The sequence below is a fragment of the Mesoplodon densirostris genome, chromosome 5 (assembly GCF_025265405.1).
Source record: "Mesoplodon densirostris isolate mMesDen1 chromosome 5, mMesDen1 primary haplotype, whole genome shotgun sequence".
Lineage (NCBI taxonomy): Eukaryota > Metazoa > Chordata > Mammalia > Artiodactyla > Ziphiidae > Mesoplodon > Mesoplodon densirostris.
Window position 1 is genome coordinate 81,141,585 of NC_082665.1, and position 19,037 is coordinate 81,160,621.

At 39.9% G+C, this 19,037-nt stretch overlaps 2 protein-coding genes across 6 annotated transcripts in view; one reads left to right on the forward strand and one right to left on the reverse strand.

Moving 5' to 3' along the window:
• The window catches only part of KCNAB1 (potassium voltage-gated channel subfamily A regulatory beta subunit 1), a 415,500-nt gene that overhangs the window by 367,447 nt on the left and 29,016 nt on the right, over positions 1-19,037 (forward strand). The gene's annotated exons all lie outside the window — the stretch shown is intronic.
• Positions 13,912-14,358, reverse strand: LOC132491138 (small ribosomal subunit protein uS10-like). The gene has a single exon (XM_060099979.1). It carries the CDS (start codon positions 14,287-14,289, stop codon positions 13,930-13,932), a length of 360 nt encoding a protein of 119 aa, XP_059955962.1. The 5' UTR covers positions 14,290-14,358; the 3' UTR covers positions 13,912-13,929.

Below are 19,037 nucleotides of genomic sequence, written 5' to 3' on the forward strand. Positions count from 1 at the left end.
AATCGTTCCTCACCTTTTTTCTCTTTAACAACAATGACATTTTTTAAAAAATCCAAGCCAGTTGTTTTGGAGAATGTCTCTCAGTCTGGATTTGTCTGGTTGTTTTCTCATGATTATATTAAGATCAAGCATCTTTGGCAAGAAGATACACAGGTGATGTTGGGTCCTTCTCAGTGTGTCTCTCTGCAGTCCCTGGAGGGTCACTCTCTATTACTGGTCATATTAAAGTTGATCACTCGGTTAAGGTGATATCTGTCAGTTTTCTTCACTGTGACGGTACCTTTAAGACTTGGTACCATAGTGAATAAATAAGCTGGGGTGTGATTCTTTGTGACCATGTGAATAGCCTGGTTCCTCACAGCCGGATTTGGCATCCACTGCCGATCCCTGCCTGCAGCAGTTATTATAGTAGGGAGTTATTACAATTACCCTCCCCCATTTATGAATGAGCATTCTGCCATAAAGACGAACGTTCCCTCACTCTCAGTTCTATGCCTCTGGAGTCCCCTCACCTTGCTTCAAGAAAATAAAAGTTGAAAGAGAGAAGGTGCAGCCAGGAGAGTATAGCCTCCCTGGGGGTGACCGGAAGGGCAACTGTGAATGTTTCCTGTGTGGGGTCATCTTGGGTCTGTTCTCTAGGAGAACATCCTCCTGGAGGGTGTGGGCTGGATCTGGACACCCAGAGCCACTAGGAGAGGGCTCAGGGGAGAAGCAGAAAGTAGAGGAATAGAGAAGCCAGCCATGCCCCATCTCACTACCCCCTGCTGCAGGTGTTTAGCCTAAGCAGGTCCCAGCTAGAAAAGGGAAAGGAATTTGAGTTTGGAGTTTTGACTGAGATCTATAGAGGCTGTGTTTACAATCTAAAAGGGTGTCAGGACTGTCTGTTACCCAAGAGTGGGCAGAAAAGCTGTGGGACCAGTCTGAGTTTTCATCAGGGCCAAGTTTTCATTCTTCCTACTGAATATAAAGTGCTAGCGGGAGATTAAAAAATAAAGCTGGGTTGTAATTACATTACAACGAGTATGCTTGTTCCACATACTATTTACATATGTTTAAATACCTAATTTTAAATTGATCTGACTTAAATTACACATGAAAAAACTAACTTTTCCATTAGTTTCAGAAAACAAATTTGTTTGCTTTATAATACCATTATGTCCAATATAACTGGAAATTCAGGAAAACCTTGTGTGCTAAAGATTCAAATCTCCACAAATTACAAAATAACGCTCTTGGTCACCTGTATGAAGTGTGTACATTACACACAGACATCCCTTGTACCTCGCAAACCCTCCCGAGGCATTTGAGGACTTTTGAAAGTGTCACTTCTATTTTGGGGAGTAATTGTTTGTCAGTGTTCAAACACTAGAAAAGATGATAAGCCACAAAACCTCGACCTCTGCAGTTTGAACTTTATCCATCCTTTCTAAATGCATTTTTATGTTAGGTTTTATTTATTTGTTTTAAATACTGAAAGGTGACCAGTGTGACTAGCTTCAATGAAACCAATCATACAAAATTAATAACTAAATGAGATCCTTTTAGACAACTTTCTGAAACCCTAGTGGAGTCAACTCAGAATTAACTTATAAAAGAAAATTCATTTTTTGTTGTTGTTATTTTTTAAAGGCCAATGGACAGAAGGTGTGGGCACAGAAAAGCAGTAGAAAGAAGAGGAAAGTTTAGTATTATCAATATCTTCCTTTACTTGCATGAAAAAAGAAAATGTATCACTCGCATGGAAAATGGAAGTATATTTGGTGATGGAATGAACCGAATTACCCCTAGAAATGAGTGCATAATAAGACAAGAGAATAAACAAAATGACGTAAGAATTCACACAAAACTTAACAGAAAGCAAAAAAAGGAGATATGGGGACCAAAAAGAAAAATTGGGGAAGGGAAAAAGAATGAAATTTTATTTCTCCCATCCATTTCCCCTACTTCCTTCTCAAGCACAGTACAAATCTCACAAGCCCCTCCTCAAAACATAATGTCATCATACCACACTCAGGATGGCCCAGGGGAGAACATTATATAGTAAAAATACTCAGGTCTAAAACCTGCGTCATTCATTTATTCATATTCAACTAATATTTTTGAGTGTCTGCTATACACTAGACATTGTTCTTGATGCATGGGATAGACAAGAGAACAAAATAGACAAAGATCCCCATCCCTGTGGGACACAGTCATTCTAGCAGGAGAGACAGGAAATAAACAGTAAAACAATAAAAATTAACTTATATAGACTATTAGAGGATGATAAGTGTTATGGAATAAAGAAAAAGTAGAACAGGGTAATGAGAATGGGAATGCTGGGAGTCAGGAGTGGTCACTGAAAAGGTAGAGACTTGACGGAGTAAAGTGAGTAACTGGGAGGGAGATAAGGATAGCGTTTATGGCCGTAGAAACAGTGCAGAGGACCTGAGATGGAAGCAGCCTGCTGTGTTTGGGGAACATCAAGGACACCAGTGTGGCTGCAGAAAGGAAAGAGGAGTGTAGAAAAAGGTGAGTTTAGAGAGATTACAGGGTCCATATCTTTTGGGACCCTCCGAATTTTGGACAAAGAAGTGATGTGATTTGACTTACATTTTTAAAGGATCCCTTTAGCCTGGAATTAGAATACATTATAAAGGGGCAAATGTAGGAGCAGGGAGACATGTTAGGAAATAATTGTAGGGGTTCCCCTGGCGGTCTAGTGGTTAAGAATCCACGCTTCCTTGGGTTTCCCTGGTGGTGCAGTGGTTGAGAGTCCACCTGCCGCTGCAGGGGACATGGGTTCGTGTCCCGGTCCGGGAAGATCCCACATGCCATGGAGCGGCTGGGCCCGTGAGCCATGGCCGCTGAGCCTGCGTGTCCGGAGCCTGTGCTCCGCAACGGGAGAGGCCACAACAGTGAGAGGCCTGCGTACCGGTAAAAAAAAAAAAAAAGAATCCACGCTTCCACTGCAGGGTGTGTGAGTTCAATCCCTGATCCCTGGTCAGGGAACTAAGATCCCGCATGCCGTGAGCTGTGGCCAAAAAAAAAAAACAGAAAGAAAGAGTTGTAACAATCTAGGTGAGAGATGATGATGGCTCAGACAAGGGTGCTAGCTGTGGAAGTGTAAAAGTGGTCTGATTTAGAGAAATACTGAATGTAGAGCCAGAAGTTCCTGATGGATTGATGTCGGTGTAACAGAAAGAAAGGAGTGAAAAATGATGCCAAGGTTTTTGACCTGAGTCAACAGAAGAATGGAGCTGCCAGCAACTGATATGGGGAATACCATGGGTGGAGCTGGTTTGTGGGGGAAGATCGGGGGTCTGGGTTTAGCCATCTTGAGTTTGAGATGTTCATGAGACATCCAAATGGAGATGTTGAGTAGGCAGTTGGACACTGATTCTGAAACTCAGGAGACAGTCTTGGGATGGAGATGCAAATTTGGAAGTTGTCTGCATGTAAATGGTATTTAAAGCTTTGAGAATTGATAAAACCACACGGGGAGTAAAAATAGAAAGACAGAAAAAGCAAAAAAGGACATAGAAAGAAAGGACCAAGGACTGAGCCCTGGAGATTCCAGTATTAGGAGGTTGGGAGAAGGGGGAGAAGAGTGTGGTGCCCAAGGAGCAGGTAAAGAAAACATCAAGGAAGAGGAAGTAATCAATTGTATCAAATGCTACTGATGGGTCAAGTAAGATGAGAACTGGGAATTGTCCATTGGTGTTAACAGTGTGGAGATCGTCAATAACTTTGACAAAGAGTGGTTTGGGTGAAATAGGGAGTGGGTGAGGAAGTTAAAGCCATCTAATCTCTGAGTCTCAGTTTCCTCATTTGGAAAACAGTGAGGAAACCTCTTGATTTAGGATGACCAAGTAATATATTTCTGCTCCTTTCTCTTAAAAAAAAAATAACATACAAGGAACAGAAATAGAAACTTCCTTTCTGATGAAAGTAGCAGACAACTGGAAACCTGGACCAATATATATGAAAGTGGAAAAGGGATGGAGGAATGGTAAATGACTTAGCAAAACTGAGGAAAGATTTATTTAAAGTGCCCACAAGAAGCAAGTTAATTTGTACCACACAACCTCAGAATGGTTAAGGCATGAGAGGCATAAATGTCACAGAAGATGGGGGTGAGGTGGGAGCTAGAAACAAGGCAGTTTTTCAAAAAACTGTACAGAACCATTAGAGCTCCATATCCCCAGATCTGCAGGCAGGGTCCTGCCTTTCCCCTCCAGTGAAGGAGGCAAGAGATATTTTACCTCGAGAAATTGAGTTGAGAGGCTCTAGACTGAGGGGTACCAGATACAGAGGAAGGTGAGGCCAGGCTGAAAAAAAAAGAATTATGAAGTTTGAGATCCCCAGACCTCTCCTCTCACTTACCTCCAGGTCACTAACAACCAAGTTACACTTTCCCCAGGCAGAAAATAATAGAATATTTCTCTGGAGAAAATAAACTATCCCAGAAAAAAAAATCTACATTGTTGTGAAAGAAAATCCCAGTGGGAAAACGTGGCAAGTGCCCTAACTTCTCCCACAGTGACAAATGCTGTCCACACACAATTTTAGTGCTTTATTCTTAAATGTGAACAGAAACCCAAGAATCACCTGACATTCACAGAAAGCTACTGATGAAAAAAAGAGAGCTCAAGTAAATAGAAGAAAAGAAAACAGACTAATGCAGAGATATAAGAATGTTCAAAGAAACTGTAATTAATATACTTAATGAGATAAGAGAAGATATGGCATCAATTAAATAAGAACAGGATGAAAGAGAGAGCAAGAACAGCATAGAACTAGTAAAAAATCTTAGCCATTAAAAAATATAATGGCTAAAAAATTTTTAAGTCAATAAAGATGTTGGACGTTAAAGTTGAGGAAATATTCCAGACAGTAGGGGAAAAAAATGGACAATAGGAGTGAAAAGATAAGAAAATTAAGATTCTGTCCAGGAAGTCTGACATTTATTCAACTGAAAGATTTCTAGAGAGAGAATAGATAAAATGGAGGAGAGGTAAACAAACAAACAAACAAAAAGCCAATACAAGAAAATTTCCAGATTTAAAGAACATGAGTCTCCTCGGGGCTTCCCTGGTGGCGCAGTGGTTGAGAGTCCGCCTGCCGATGCAGGGGACACAGGTTCGTGCCCCGGTCTGGGAAGATCCCACATGCTGTGGAGCGTCTGGGCTCGTGAGCCATGGCCGCTGAGCCTGCGCTCTGCAATGGGAGAGGCCACAACAGTGAGAGGCCCACGTACAGCAAAAAAAAAAAAAAAAAAAAGAACATGAGTCTCCAGATCAATAGTGCCTACCAAGTACCCAAGACAATGAAAGAATAAAGTCCCGCACGAAGTAACATTATAATGACATTTCACAAGTGAAAAGATAAGGAAAAGCATCCTAAAGTATTCCAGAGACTTCGTAGAGTGTACACAAGAAGGATCAAGAATAAGGATTGCCTAGGGGTTTTCAACAGCAAAATTGAGAGCCAGAAGACCATGGAACAAGGCTTCAAAATTCCAAGAAAAAGATGGTGGACAAACTACCAGCCAGGGGTGAGGAAATAATAGCATTTTGGCTTTCTTGTCTCCCAAACACAATTCCTCAGAAGCTACTGGAAAATGGGCTCCACCAAAGTGAAAGGATAAAGCCACAAAGAGGAAGCCATTGATCCAACTCATTCAAGGCCAGAAGGGAATTTGTAGGATGACAGAGTGAGAGGTGCTGGGATGACAGTCATGCAGCAGGCATTGAGAGCACCAACGTAGGCTGTGGCAGGAGGATGGGGGTGGTGTTCTAGATGGAATGTTGCCAGGGGGTAAAAAAAAGGAAATGAATTTCTCACAAGCTCAACCAACACAGAAAACTGTATTGAGAGACACTTGCACAAATTACAGGAAGCGTTAGCTGTAGTGCCAAAGAAAACTAAGCGAATGAAGCAATTGTCAACTAAAGGAAAATGAAAAGGTATAGAAGACGGGAGATGTAATCATTGAAACTACTCTGCTCAACAGTGGACACTAAGTACGCAGTCATTGAAATGAACACACAGAGTATGAATTTAACCCTAACTGAGATGTGAATATATTGGGAAGATAGCGAACGAGCAGGAGCTAAAGCTCTCACCTCCACAAGAAATCAATGGATAATGTCTAAAAAAACTGGGCCAAGAAAATAATATGTACATATTATTGAGAAATGTAGAGGTTAATATCAGAAAAAACAGCTACATACGTTGGAAGTGGTTACCACCTCTGGGGTGCATGCAAAGTCAAAAGACTGCTGCTTTTTGTTACAAGCCTTTTGGCATCGACTCTTTAAACACTCTGCATGTGTTACTTTGACAAAGCTAGAGATTAGAACAATAACCACACACATACACACAAATGAGATAAAAATGCCAGTGGTATTGAGTTGTCGACATTAACTATGATATCATGGCTGTCCAAGTCCAGGCATAGTCCTGGGGATTTAGAAATACACAATCAATACTAGTTTTTCTACCCCAGATTCCATGATCAGAAGCCAACCCATTTCTCACCGCATCCTTCCAAAAACATGCCAGCACCAGAGACCCACTCACCATTTCCTAAACTAGCTGTGCTGAGCCAGACTCCCTCCCTCAGTGGCCTCCGAAGCAGGCTGTGCCAGATAACCCTTTGCAGGATGAAAAGAAAACATAATTTCCACTTATTTTATATCTTATTATTTTTAAAGTTTCTATTTGCTGTATATGTTTTACTTTTTCTATTTTTAAACTATCCACTGGTATAATTTCAGACATTAAAAAGTAGCAAAAATAGTACAAAAGACTCCTATATACCCCTCACCCAGATTCCCTGTTAGCATCTTACATTACCATTGTGTAAGTATCAAAATCTGGAAATTTACATTGACACAATAATATTGTATAATCTATGGATCTTATTCATATTTCTCCAGTCATCCCATTAATATCCTTTTCTGGCCCAAATCCAACTCAAAATCACATGTTGCAGTTCACTGTGATGTGTCTTGGGCTACTTTAAGCTGGATCAGTTGCTCATTCTTTCTTTGTCTTTCGTAATTTTGACACTTTAGAATACTATTAGCCAGTTATTTTGTAGAATGTCCCTCAGTAGGAGTTTTTCAGATGTTTACTAGTGATTAAATTCAGGTTAGGCATTTTTGGCAAGAGTACCACAGAAATGATGTTGTGTCCTTTTTGGTGTATTACATCAGGGGGTGCATACTGTCTATTTTTCCCATTAGTGATGATGTTAACTTTGCTCTCTTGGTTAAGGTGATAACTACCAGGTTTCCCCATTGTAAAGTTACTATTTTTCCTTTAGTATATACCTTTTCCTTTAGTATGTATTAGGTATGTGTGTGTATTCATATATATCACTCCAATGAGTATCTTTGGGGGAGACACTTCAAAATTATGCAAATATCTTATTTCTCATCACATTTTGCCTACTTGATTTTAGTACTCTTCAATGATTCTTGCCTGAAACTAGTACTGTGGTGTTTGCCAGATGGTGATTTTTCTATTTCCATCATACTTTCTACATTTTTTAGCTGGCATTCTACTGTAAGGAAGAGATTTCCCTTCTCCCTGTTTAGTTATTCATTTATTTAATAATTTTATTCAGTTATTTATATCAGTATGAACTCATGGATTCTGATTTTTTTCCAATGATTTATGATTCATTACTATCATTATTTTGTTGCTACAGTTATCCCCAACATGGCCATTTGAAGCATCTTTGACAGGTCTTTTGTGTTCTTTTGGCATGTCTCCATCTTTTTTTTTTTAAGGACTTATTTTGCTTCCCAGCACAAGGTGTTCCAAGCTCACCTGTGCTTTCCCCAGCCCTGTAATCAGCCATTTCTCTAAGGAGCCTTGGTTCCTTTTAATTGAAGCCAAGATGTGGGTGCCATTATATATATTTTATAACGTATTAGCTTGGTAGTACAGGTACTTACTTTACATATTAACCAATGTATCTTTGTTTAATTGATTGGAAAGCATAATAAATATTTTTGAAAAGCAGTGCTCTTTGTTTAAAAAACACTGCTCATTGCTTCCTTAGCCTGGGAAGCCATGGTGGGATTAACAGCTCTCCCTTTTCACCTGTACAGCATGAGGCCTCTTTCTCTATTTAGCGCTTACCTTTTCCTGCCTTATGTAGTAGACGGTAGTTCACTCAATCGTCTGTGTCTATCCTTCAACTTCCTATATTGAAGGAGGTTCATATGTAAAAGTTGAATGGCAATGAAAGCCAAGCAGGGAAGAGAGACTGTCCATAGTGTTGCCATGTCCCAGAGGAGCACCAGGTGGTCACACACACACTGGGCAGCCACCCATACAAAGGACATGCTCTCAGAAGACAGAGAAAGCTTTCTGTGGTTCCCAAAGGAGCCCTGTAGTTGCATTTAACTTCATAAATGTAACTGTGATGCTCTATCACAGCTTCCGGGTCCACCTTGCTGGATACAAGTCTGTCATTTGTAACTTGCCGAAGTGTTCTCTGTGGTTAAAAGCAGAGGAGAGGGACTTCCCTGGTGGCACAGTGGTTAAGAATCCACTTGCCAATGCAGGGGACATGGGTTCGAGCCCTGGTCCGGGAAGATCCCACATGCCACAGAGCAACTAAGCCTGTGCGCCACAGCTACTGACCCTGTGCTCTAGAGCCCACGCACCACAACTGCTGAAGCCCACATGCCTAGAGCCCATGCTCCGCGACAAGAGAAGCCACCACAATGAGAAGCCCGTGCACCAAAATGAAGAGTAACCCCCGCTCGCCACAACTAGAGAAAGCCCATGCGCGGCAACAAAGACCCAATGCAGCCAAAAATAAATAAATAAATTTATTTTTAAAAAAGCAGAGGAGAGCCAGATTGCTTACTTTCAAATCCTGACCCTGACACTTACTAGCTGGGTAACCTTGAGTAATTTACTCCCCTTTGTTGTGCCTCAGTTTCCTCATGTGCAAAACAAGATAATAACAACAACAGACCTATGCTATAATAAGATTGTTGTGCAGATTAAATGAGTTAATATACATAAAGTGTTCAGAACAAAACCAAGTACATTATACGTGCTAAATTAGTGTAAATTATTGTCATTAATACTCCAGAAGACAGAAGACCTTTATGTCTATGTGAGGGGGCCTCATAAAATGTGGCGTGGAAATATATAAAAGTTCAGGGCATAACAAGGGCTCTGTGTCTAATTAATGACCATTGCCCAAGAGGGACAACTCATTCCACCTTTTCAGTCACTGACCCCCTCTCCCTGCTCTTTGCCTCACAGCCAGGCATGCATTTCCCCTGAAGCACAGGAAGTGTGCTGTGTGTGGATAAGGTGGCTATGGGTGGCTGAGGGGAGTCAGACAAAAGCCACAGAGTAGACAGGAGACTGTTTCCTTTCATGGCAGTTTTACTCAAAGATTTATAAAGAAAAATATTATTGTTTTAAAGCAAATGCTTTATTACGGTATAAAATAGAGATTTGCATAAATTTCTATGCTAAAGCCAAGCCTTCTAATAACATATGCTTTTGTGTCCACTTTAGTGGGTTACATGATTGGAATGTTTAAGAAGCACCATCTTACCGTGAAACACCTTGATAAATCTTCCCTCAGCATAAAATTCTAATGGAGGAAATAGGGAGAAACAGCCATCTTTGGGTGGGGAGGGTAGAGAAGAACCTCAGAAATGGGAAAGGCCCCCCCCAAAAGAAGACATTAAGAGTCCTAGATACAAGCAGACAACTGTGGAACAGTGAAGTAGGTACTAGGAAAAGAAGGTGGGTGTCCCTGTGGACAGGGCAGCCTCCTCTGCAATGGCTCTTGCAGTGAATGTTGCCTAGCCACTACTGGGCCTGCCTTACATTTGAACGTAACAGAGCAGAAGGTGCCTCATTTTAAAATATTAACAGAGTGAGTAGCTCCTCTTTTTACCAAGTAGTTCACTGTTGAAAAGCTGAGAAAATCATTCCACTCCACCATGTCAAGTTTAAAGTTGCCTTTTGTTTAGTTACCAGATACCTGGCAAATACAGATAAGAACTGTGGAGCCAAAAAGGATTTGGGGCTGCCAGTGAGTTGCATCTGCTGTAGGGTAGAGGTTTTAATATCATTAAGATTAAGACAGCATCTCCTTCCAGACGCCTCCCATGGTAGAACCAGGAAGTAAAGCCAGCTCTACACTTTCAAAGAAGCAATAAAGATTGCCTCCTGTTAAAGCATGAAACTGGATTTGCCAGTAGAAAATCTCATTAGGGTAAATATTTTTTACTCTTATCAATCCTCTGCCAAGTTGGCTTGCTTTATTCTTTCCTCCAGAAGATAGAATTCCTTTCAAGATAAAGCCTGTCCCAAGAAGCTGATACACACTTGTATAAATAAAAAGCTCCAGATAGTATAATAGAATAAGAAGCTACATGTCAACTTTCCACATCTGTCTGTTTGACCAATGAGGACGACAGTCACACAGTTTAAAAGATCAGAAATTCGAGGCTTGAGTCAGGTAATCTACAATGCAATGACAGATGCTCCCAAATATAAAAACAACCACTGATAATGGATACAGAAATATTAGGCATTATGTAGAATGGGTGGATTTGGGTTAAATTTATGTTTTAGTATCTCAATGAACGTTTAGAAAACTATTCTTTATCGAGTGTTTTGCATAATACATTTCCTTTTGATATGTCTATATAATTTATGTACTCAAATAACAGAATCAAAAGAGTGGGCATAAAATATACAAATATGGATGAAAAAGGGAAAAAGATATTCTGCTTCATTTTGTTTGAGCATGGGGCTGGTTTTAGAGGAAATGTGCAAACCTGGCTTCATCAAGTTTTTAATCTCTTTGAGCTTCAATTGCCTCAAATATAAAATGGAAATGTAATAATACTGCCGCATAGGACTGCAGTAAAACTCGAATGCAGTAATGTTGGTAAAATGCCCAGCACGGAGCCCAGCACATAGTAGGCACTCAGTAGAGTTAGGTCTCTCCCTGGGCCCTCTGTTGTTGGTGTGCCCAGCAAGACCCTGTCTGAGCATAGTGAAAATTTTTGGTTGTCTGCCCAGCAGACATCCCTTCTCAGGTATCCACATTTTCATGTGGGTGATGACCCTTCCCCAGACTGCCAATTGACCCAGAGGAAGGCTGCTTCCTTTCCTTTTGCTGGACCTCGTTCCAAGGTGGGCTCTGCATTGTGTTAAACCTATCAGCCCATCTTTTCCTTAGCTAGAATCACTGGTTCGTGTGACCAAAGCAGCCTAATTAGAGTGAATCTCAGGGGTTGTGGAATACTGAGGCAAAAGGGCCCTGCTCAGTATGGATAAAAAACCACATGGCCATAAATACTACTGAGAGCCACCCTAATGTGACAAGGGAAACCAGTCTGGGGATAGCAGAGCGGAGAGTTAGAAAAAAGCTGATCCTCAACAACTTGGTTCTCTTTTATAATTTAAGGACTTTCAACTGAGTTTTCAATAACTTACTCCATAAAAAAAGCCCTGAAACTTAATTGATACACCAAGAAGTTTGAAACATCCTCATTTCTCAGTGAGGAAAGCTACAACCCACAGCTCAAGAGGATTGCAAAATAAAAAGCTAGTAATTCTCAAATCTTCAGACCTTTTATATATTATAGCTGACTGAAGGGTATCTGTAACTTCTATCATATCTTTCTATGTGATGCCGATATGTTTTATTGTCATATACCAGAATTAACTTCTTCCATAATTGTTTCTGATACATAAGAATCACTTCACTTAGCTATTCTAAAGTTAGAATAAATTGGTTCTATCAAATAAATCTACAAGGCAGATTAATTTCCTTGTTTATTTCTGCATACATTTTGTAGATTATTCATCCTGGTACATTCACTAGAAAAAAATCAGATGTTCACGGGAATGTCATCTATAGAAAGGATGAGCAGCTGGTAACAACTGCTTTGAGACTTTCCTAGGACATTGCCATAGCCTGAATGTTTGTGTCCCCGCAAAATCCATATGTTGAAACTTAACCCCCAAAATGATGCTATTAAGAGGTGGGGCCTTGGTAAGTGACTAGCTCATGAGGGTGGAGCCCTCATGAAAGGGATTAGTGCCCTTATAAAAGAGACCCCAGACAGCTCCCTCACCCCTTCCACCATGTGACAACAAAGTGAGAAGGTGGCTGTCTATGAACCAGGAAGAGAGCTCTCACCAGATAACAAATCTGCCAGAGTCTTGATCTTGGACTTCCCAGGCTCCAGACTGTGAGAAATGAATGTTTGCTGTTTAAGCCATCTATGGTATTTTTGTATTTTTGTTACATGTCTATGGTATATTTGTTACTGCAGCCCAAATGTACTAAGACAGCCATATTCTATGATAAAATTTGTGGGACTTAATTGACAAGAGCAAAACGTTAAAAATTTTAGAAAAAGAATCTTTTTCCAAATTTTAATTTTTTAAATTTATGTCAGAGGGATATAAATTAAGGGTGGGATATCCCACATTTGAATATGGGGAATGCTCATATTCAAACTACTAAACAGCCTTTTTTAAAGGTTGACTAATAAGATTGTCAAAGGAAATCCCGGATGTCAAAGGAAATCCCAGATGTCAAAGGAAACAAACCACTGATGATATAACTTTTAGCTTCACAGATGAATATATAAGTCAGGTATCTAGGAAATATGCTCAAGCCTGGAGTTTTATAGTTCATTTAGATTTGTTTCTTTAAATTTGTTTGTTGCCTTGCTCCAGACAAAATTTAAGGCAACAGGTTTACTTATTCTTATTTTGAATGTTTTTAAATGAATTGGAATGCATTCCCCTGTTCACAAATCCTATAGAATTTGACCTATGCAGGAAGAGCACTGTATTCTCTGCTCCTCATAAATGCTGCCTCCCTTTCATCAGGACAGAAATCACCTCTTTGATTACTATTTAGTATTAACCAACAGAAGAATTACAAACTGATAGGTTGGAATCACCAGGTTTTAGCAGGAAATAGTGGGCACCATGTTTAGATTATGTTGAGGAAAGAGGTGCAAATTTTTTTTAACATCTTTATTGGAGTATAATTGCTTTACAATGGTATGTTAGTTTCTGCTTTATAACAAAGTGAATCAGCTATACATATACATATATCCCCATATCCCCTCCCTCTGCGTCTCCCTCCCACCCTCCCTATCCCATCCCTCTAGGTGGTCGCAAAGCACCAAGCTGATCTCCCTGTGCTGTACGGCTGCTTCCCACTAGCTATCTATTTTACGTTTGGTAGTGTATATATGTCCATGCCACTCTCTCACTTTGTCCCAGCTTACCCTTCCTCCTCCTTGTGTCCTCAAGTTCATTCTCTACGTCTGTGTCTTTATTACTGTCCTGCCCCTAGGTTCTTCGGAACCATTTTTTTTTTTTAGAATCCATATATATGTGTTAGCATATGGTATTTGTTTTTCTTTCTGACTTACTTCACTCTGTATGACAGACTCTAGGTCCATCCACCTCACTGCAAATAACTCAATTTCGTTTCTTTTTATGGCTGAGTAATATTCCATTGTATATATGTGCCACATCTTCTTTATCCATTCATCTGTCGATGGACACTTAGGTTGCTTGCATGCCCTGGCTATTGTAAATAGTGCTGCAATGAACATTGTGGTACATGACTCTTTTTGAATTATGGTTTTCTCTGGGTATATGCCCAGTAGTGGATTGCTGGGTCGTATGGTAGTTCTATTTTTATTTTTTTAATGAATCTCCATACTGTTCTCCATAGTCGCTGTATCAATTTACATTCCCACCAACAGTGGGTTGTTTTTCTCCACACCCTCTCCAACATTTATTGTTTGTAGACATTTTCCTGATGGCCAATCTGACTGGTGTGAGGTGATACCTCATTGTAGTTTTTTTTTTTTTTTAACGGCCGATTATCAATTTATTAGAGCTGCTGGCTCAAGCATCTGCAATGGTGACTTCCACCTCGACTCCGGGCTCAATGCTGATGGAAGTGATCTGCTTGATGATCTCGGAAGGGCTGTGCAGGTCAGTGAGGCACTTGTGGATCCTCATCTGGAAACGGTCCCAAGTCTTAGAACCTTCCCCGCAGGGGGTTTTCCTCCTCGTTATTCTCAGGGTCTTGGTGGGCATCCGCACTGGCCCCTTCACCTTGAGATTCTTCTTCTTCGCGCCTCTGATCAGGTCGGCACACACCTTCTCCAGCAACTTCACGTTGCGGCTGGTGAGAGTGATCCTAATCCGGTGGATCGCCACCTCGGGCTCCACGGGAGTCTTTCCGGTGTCCTTAAAAGCCATGGCTGCAGTGCGGCCTCCTGACCAACTTGTTCCTCCGCGAGAGCGAACAGCGGTGAGTCAGGAGTGGGGGCGGGAGCGGGAAACCCGAAACTCCGCAGCAGCTGCTACCGCGTCTTCCTCCAAGAGTCTCACTGTAGTTTTGATTTGCATTTCTCTAATGATTAGTGAAGTTGAGCATCCTTTCATGTGTTTCTTGGCAATCTGTATATCTTCTTTGGAGAAATGTCTGTTTAGGTCTTCTGCCCATTCTTGGATTGGGTTGTTTGTTTTTTTGATATTGAGCTGCATGAGCTGCTTGTATGTTTTGGTAATTAATCCTCTGTTAGTTCCTTCGTTTGCAAATATTTTTTCCCATTCTGTGGATTGTCTTTTCATCTTGTTTATGGTTTCCTTTGCTGTGCAAAAGCTTTTAAGTTTCATTAGGTCCCATTTGTTTATTTTTGTTTTTATTTCCATTTCTCTAAGAGGTGGGTAAAAAGGATCTTGCTGTGATTTATGCCATAGAGGGTTCTGCCTATGTTTTCCTCTAAGAGTTTCATAGTGTCTGGCCTTACATTTAGGTCTTTAATCCATTTTGAGTTTATTTTTGTGTATGGTGTTAGGAAGTGTTCTAATTTCATTCTTTTAAATGTAGCCGTCCAGTTTCCCCAGCACCACTTATTCTCCACTTATTCCTCCTTTATCAAACATAACGTGACCATATATGTGTGGGTTTACCACTGCATTTTCTATCCTGTTCCATTGATCTATATTTCTGTTTTTGTGCCAGTACCATGCTGTCTTGAATACTGTAGGTTTGTAGTATTGTCTGAAGTCCGGGAGCCAGATTCCTCCAGCTCTGTTTTTCTTTCTCAAGATTGCTTTGGCTATTCGGGGTCTTTTGTGTTTCCATACAAATTGTGAAATTTTTTGTTCTAGTTCTGTGAAAAATTCCATTGGTAATTGGATAGGGATTGCATTGAATCTGTAGATTGCTTTGGGTAGTATAGGCATTTTTACAATGTTGATTCTTCCAATCCAGGAACATGGTATATCTCTCCATCTGTTTGTATCATCTTTAATTTTTTTCATCAGTGTCTTATAGTTTTCTGCATACAGGTCTTTTGTCTCCTTAGGCAGGCTTATTCCTAGGTATTTTATTCTTTTTGTTGCAGTGGTAAATGGGAGTGTTTCCTTCATTTCTCTTTCAGATTTTTCATCATTAGTGTATAGGAATGCAAGAGATTTCTGTGCATTAATTTTGTATCCTGCTACTTTACCAAATTCATTGATTAGCTCTAGTAGTTTTCTGGTAGCATCTTTAGAATTCTCTATATATAGTATCATGTCATCTGCAAACAGTGACAGTTTTACTTCTTCTTTTCCGATTTGGATTCCTTTCATTTCTTTCTCTTCTCTGATTGCTGTGGCTAAAACTTCCAAAACTATGTTGAATAAGAATGGTGAGAGTGGGCAACCTTGTCTTGTTCCTGATCTTAGTGGAAATGCTTTCAGTTTTTCACCATTGAGAATGATGTTGGCTGTGGGTTTGTCATATATGGCCTTTATTATGTTGAGGAAAGTTCCCTCTATGCCTACTTTCTGCAGGGTTTTTTATCATAAATGGCTGTTGAATCTTGTTGATAGCTTTTTCTGCATCTATTGAGATGATCATATGGTTTTTCTCCTTCAATTTGTTAATATGGTGTATGACATTGATTGATTTGTGTATCTTGGAGAATCCTTGCATTCCTGGGATAAACCCCACTTGATCATGGTGTTTGATCCTTTTAATGTGCTGTTGGATTCTGTTTGCTAGTATTTTGTTGAAGATTATTGCATCTATGTTCATCAGTGATACTGGCCTGTAGTTTTCTTTTTTGTGACATCTTTGTCTGGTTTTGGTATCAGCGTGATGGTGGCCTTGTAGAATGAGTTTGGGAGTGTTCCTCCCTCTGCTATATTTTGGAAGAATTTGAGAAGGATAGGTGTTAGCTCTTTTCTAAATGTTTGATAGAATTCGCCTGTGAAGCCATCTGGTCCTGGGCTTTTGTTTGTTGGAAGATTTTTAATCATAGTTTCAATTTCAGTGCTTGTGATTGGTCTGTTCATATTTTCTCTTTCTTCCTGGTTCAGTCATGAAGGTTGTGCCTTTCTAAGAATGTGTCCATTTCCTCCAGGTTGTCCATTTTATTGGCATATAATTGCTTGTAGTAATCTCTCGTGATCCTTTGTATTTCTGCAGTGTCAGTTGTTACTTCTCCTTTTTCATTTCCAATTCTATTGATTTGAGTCTTCTCCCTTTTTTTCTTGATGAGTCTGGCTAAAGGTTTATCAATTTTGTTTATCTTCTCAAAGAACCAGCTTTTAGTCTTATTGATCTTTGCTAGCATTTCCTTCATTTCTTTTTCATTTATTGCTGATCTAATCTTTATGATTTCTTTCCTTCTGCTAACTTCAGGGTTTTATTTGTTCTTTCTCTAATTGCTTTAGGTTTTTTGAGATGTTTCTTGTTTCTTGAGGTAGGATTGTATTGCTGTAAACTTCCCTGTTAGAACTGCTTTTGCTGCATCCCATAGGTTTTGGGTCGTCGTGTTTTCATTGTCATTTGTTTCTAGGTATTTTTTGATTTCCTCTTTTTTTTTTTTTTTTTTTGCAATACACCGGCCTCTCACTGTTTTGGCCTCTTCTGTCACGGAGCACAGGCTCCGGACGTGCAGGCTCAGTGGCCATGGCTCACGGGCCTAGCCACTCCGCGGCATGTGGGATCTTCCCAGACCGGGGCACGAACCTGTGTCTCCTGCATCGGCAGGCAGACTCTCAACCACTGTGCTACCAGGGAAGCCCTGATTTCCTCTGTGATTTCTTCAGTGACCTCTTGGTTATTTAGTAGTGTATTGTTTAGCTTCCATGTTTTTTTTCCTGTAATTGATATCTAGTCTTATAGTGTTGTGGTCGGAAAAGATACTTGATACGATTTCAATTTTCTTAAATTTACCAAGGCTTGATTTGTGACCCAAGATATGATCTATCCTGAAGAATGTTCCATGAGCACTTGAGAAGAGAGTGTATTCTGGGTTTTTTTGTCCTATATGTATCAATTAAGTCCATTTTGTTTAATGTATCATTTAAAGTTTGTGTTTCCTTACTTATTTTCATTTTGGATGATCTGTCCATTGGTGAAAGTGGGGTGTTTTTAATGTTCCCTACTATTATTGTGTTACTATCGATTTCCCCTTTTATGGTTGTTAGCACTTGCCTTATGTATTGAGGTGCTCCTATGTTGGATGCATAAATATTTACAATTGTTATATCTTCTTCTTGGATTGATCCCTTGATCATTATATAGTGTCCATCTTTGTCTCTTGTAATAATCTTTATTTTAAAGTCTATTTTGTCTGATATAAGAATTGCTACTCCAGCTTTCTTGTGATTTCCATTTTCATGGAATATCTTTTTCCATCCCCTCACTTTCAGTCTGTATGGGTCCCTAGGTCTGAAGTGGGTCTCCTGTAGACAGCATATATACGGGTCTGGTTTTTTTTATCCATTCAGCCAGTCTATATCTGTTGGTTGGAGCATTTAATCCATTTACATCTAAGGTAATTATCAATATGTATGTTCCTATTACCATTGTCATAATTGTTTTGGGTTTGTTATTGTAGGTCATTTCCTCCTCTTGTGTTTCCTGCCTAGAGAAGTTCCTTTAGTATTTGTTGTAAATCTGGTTTGGTGGTGCTGAATTCTCTTAGCTTTTGCTTGTCCCCAAAGGTTTTAATTTCTCCCTTGAATCTCACTGAGATCCCTGCTGGGTAGAATAATCTTGATTGTAGGTGTTTCCCTCTCATCATTTTAAATATGTCCTGCCACTCCTTTCTGGCCTGCAGAGTTTCTGCTGAAAGATCAGCTGTTAACCTTTTGGGGATTCCCTTGTATGTTATTTGTTGCTTTTCCCTTGCTGCTTTTAATATTTTTTCCTTGTATTTAATTTTTGATAGTTTGATTAATATGTGTCTTGGCATGTCTCTCCTTGGATTTATCCTATATAAACTATTTATACTTAATTAACTATTTCCTTTCCCATATTAGGGAAGTTTTCAACTATAATCTCTTCAAATATTTTCTCAGTCCCTTTCTTTTTCTCTTCTTCTTCTGGGACCCCATAATTTGAATGTTGGTGTGTTTAATGTTGTCCCAGAGGACTGTCCTCAATTCTTTTCATTCTTTTTTCTTTATTCTGCTCTGCGGTAGTTATTTCCACTGTTTTATCTTCCAGGTTATTTATCCATCCTTCTGCCTCAGTTATTCTGCTACTGATTCCTTCTAGAGAATTTTTAATTTCATTTAGTATGTTGTTCATCATTGTTTGTTTGCTCTTTAGTTCTTCTCGGTCCTTGTTAAACGTTTCTTGTATTTTCTTCATTCTCTTTCCAAGATTTTGGATCATCTTTACTATCATTACTCTGATTTCTTTTCCAGGTAGACTGCCTATTTCTTTTCATTTGTTTGGTCTGGTGGGTTTTTACCTTGCTCCCTCATCTGCTGTGTGTTTTTCTGTCTTCTCATTTTGCTTAACTTACTGTGTTTGGGGTCTCCTTTTCACAGGCTGCAGGTTCGTAGTTCCTGTTGTTTTTGATGTCTTCCCCCAGTGGGTAAGGTTGGTTCAGTGGGTTGTATAGGCTTCCTGGTGGAGGGTACTTGTGCCTGTGTTCTGATGGATGAGGCTGGATCTTGTCTTTCTGGTGGGCAGGACTATGTCTGGTGCTGTG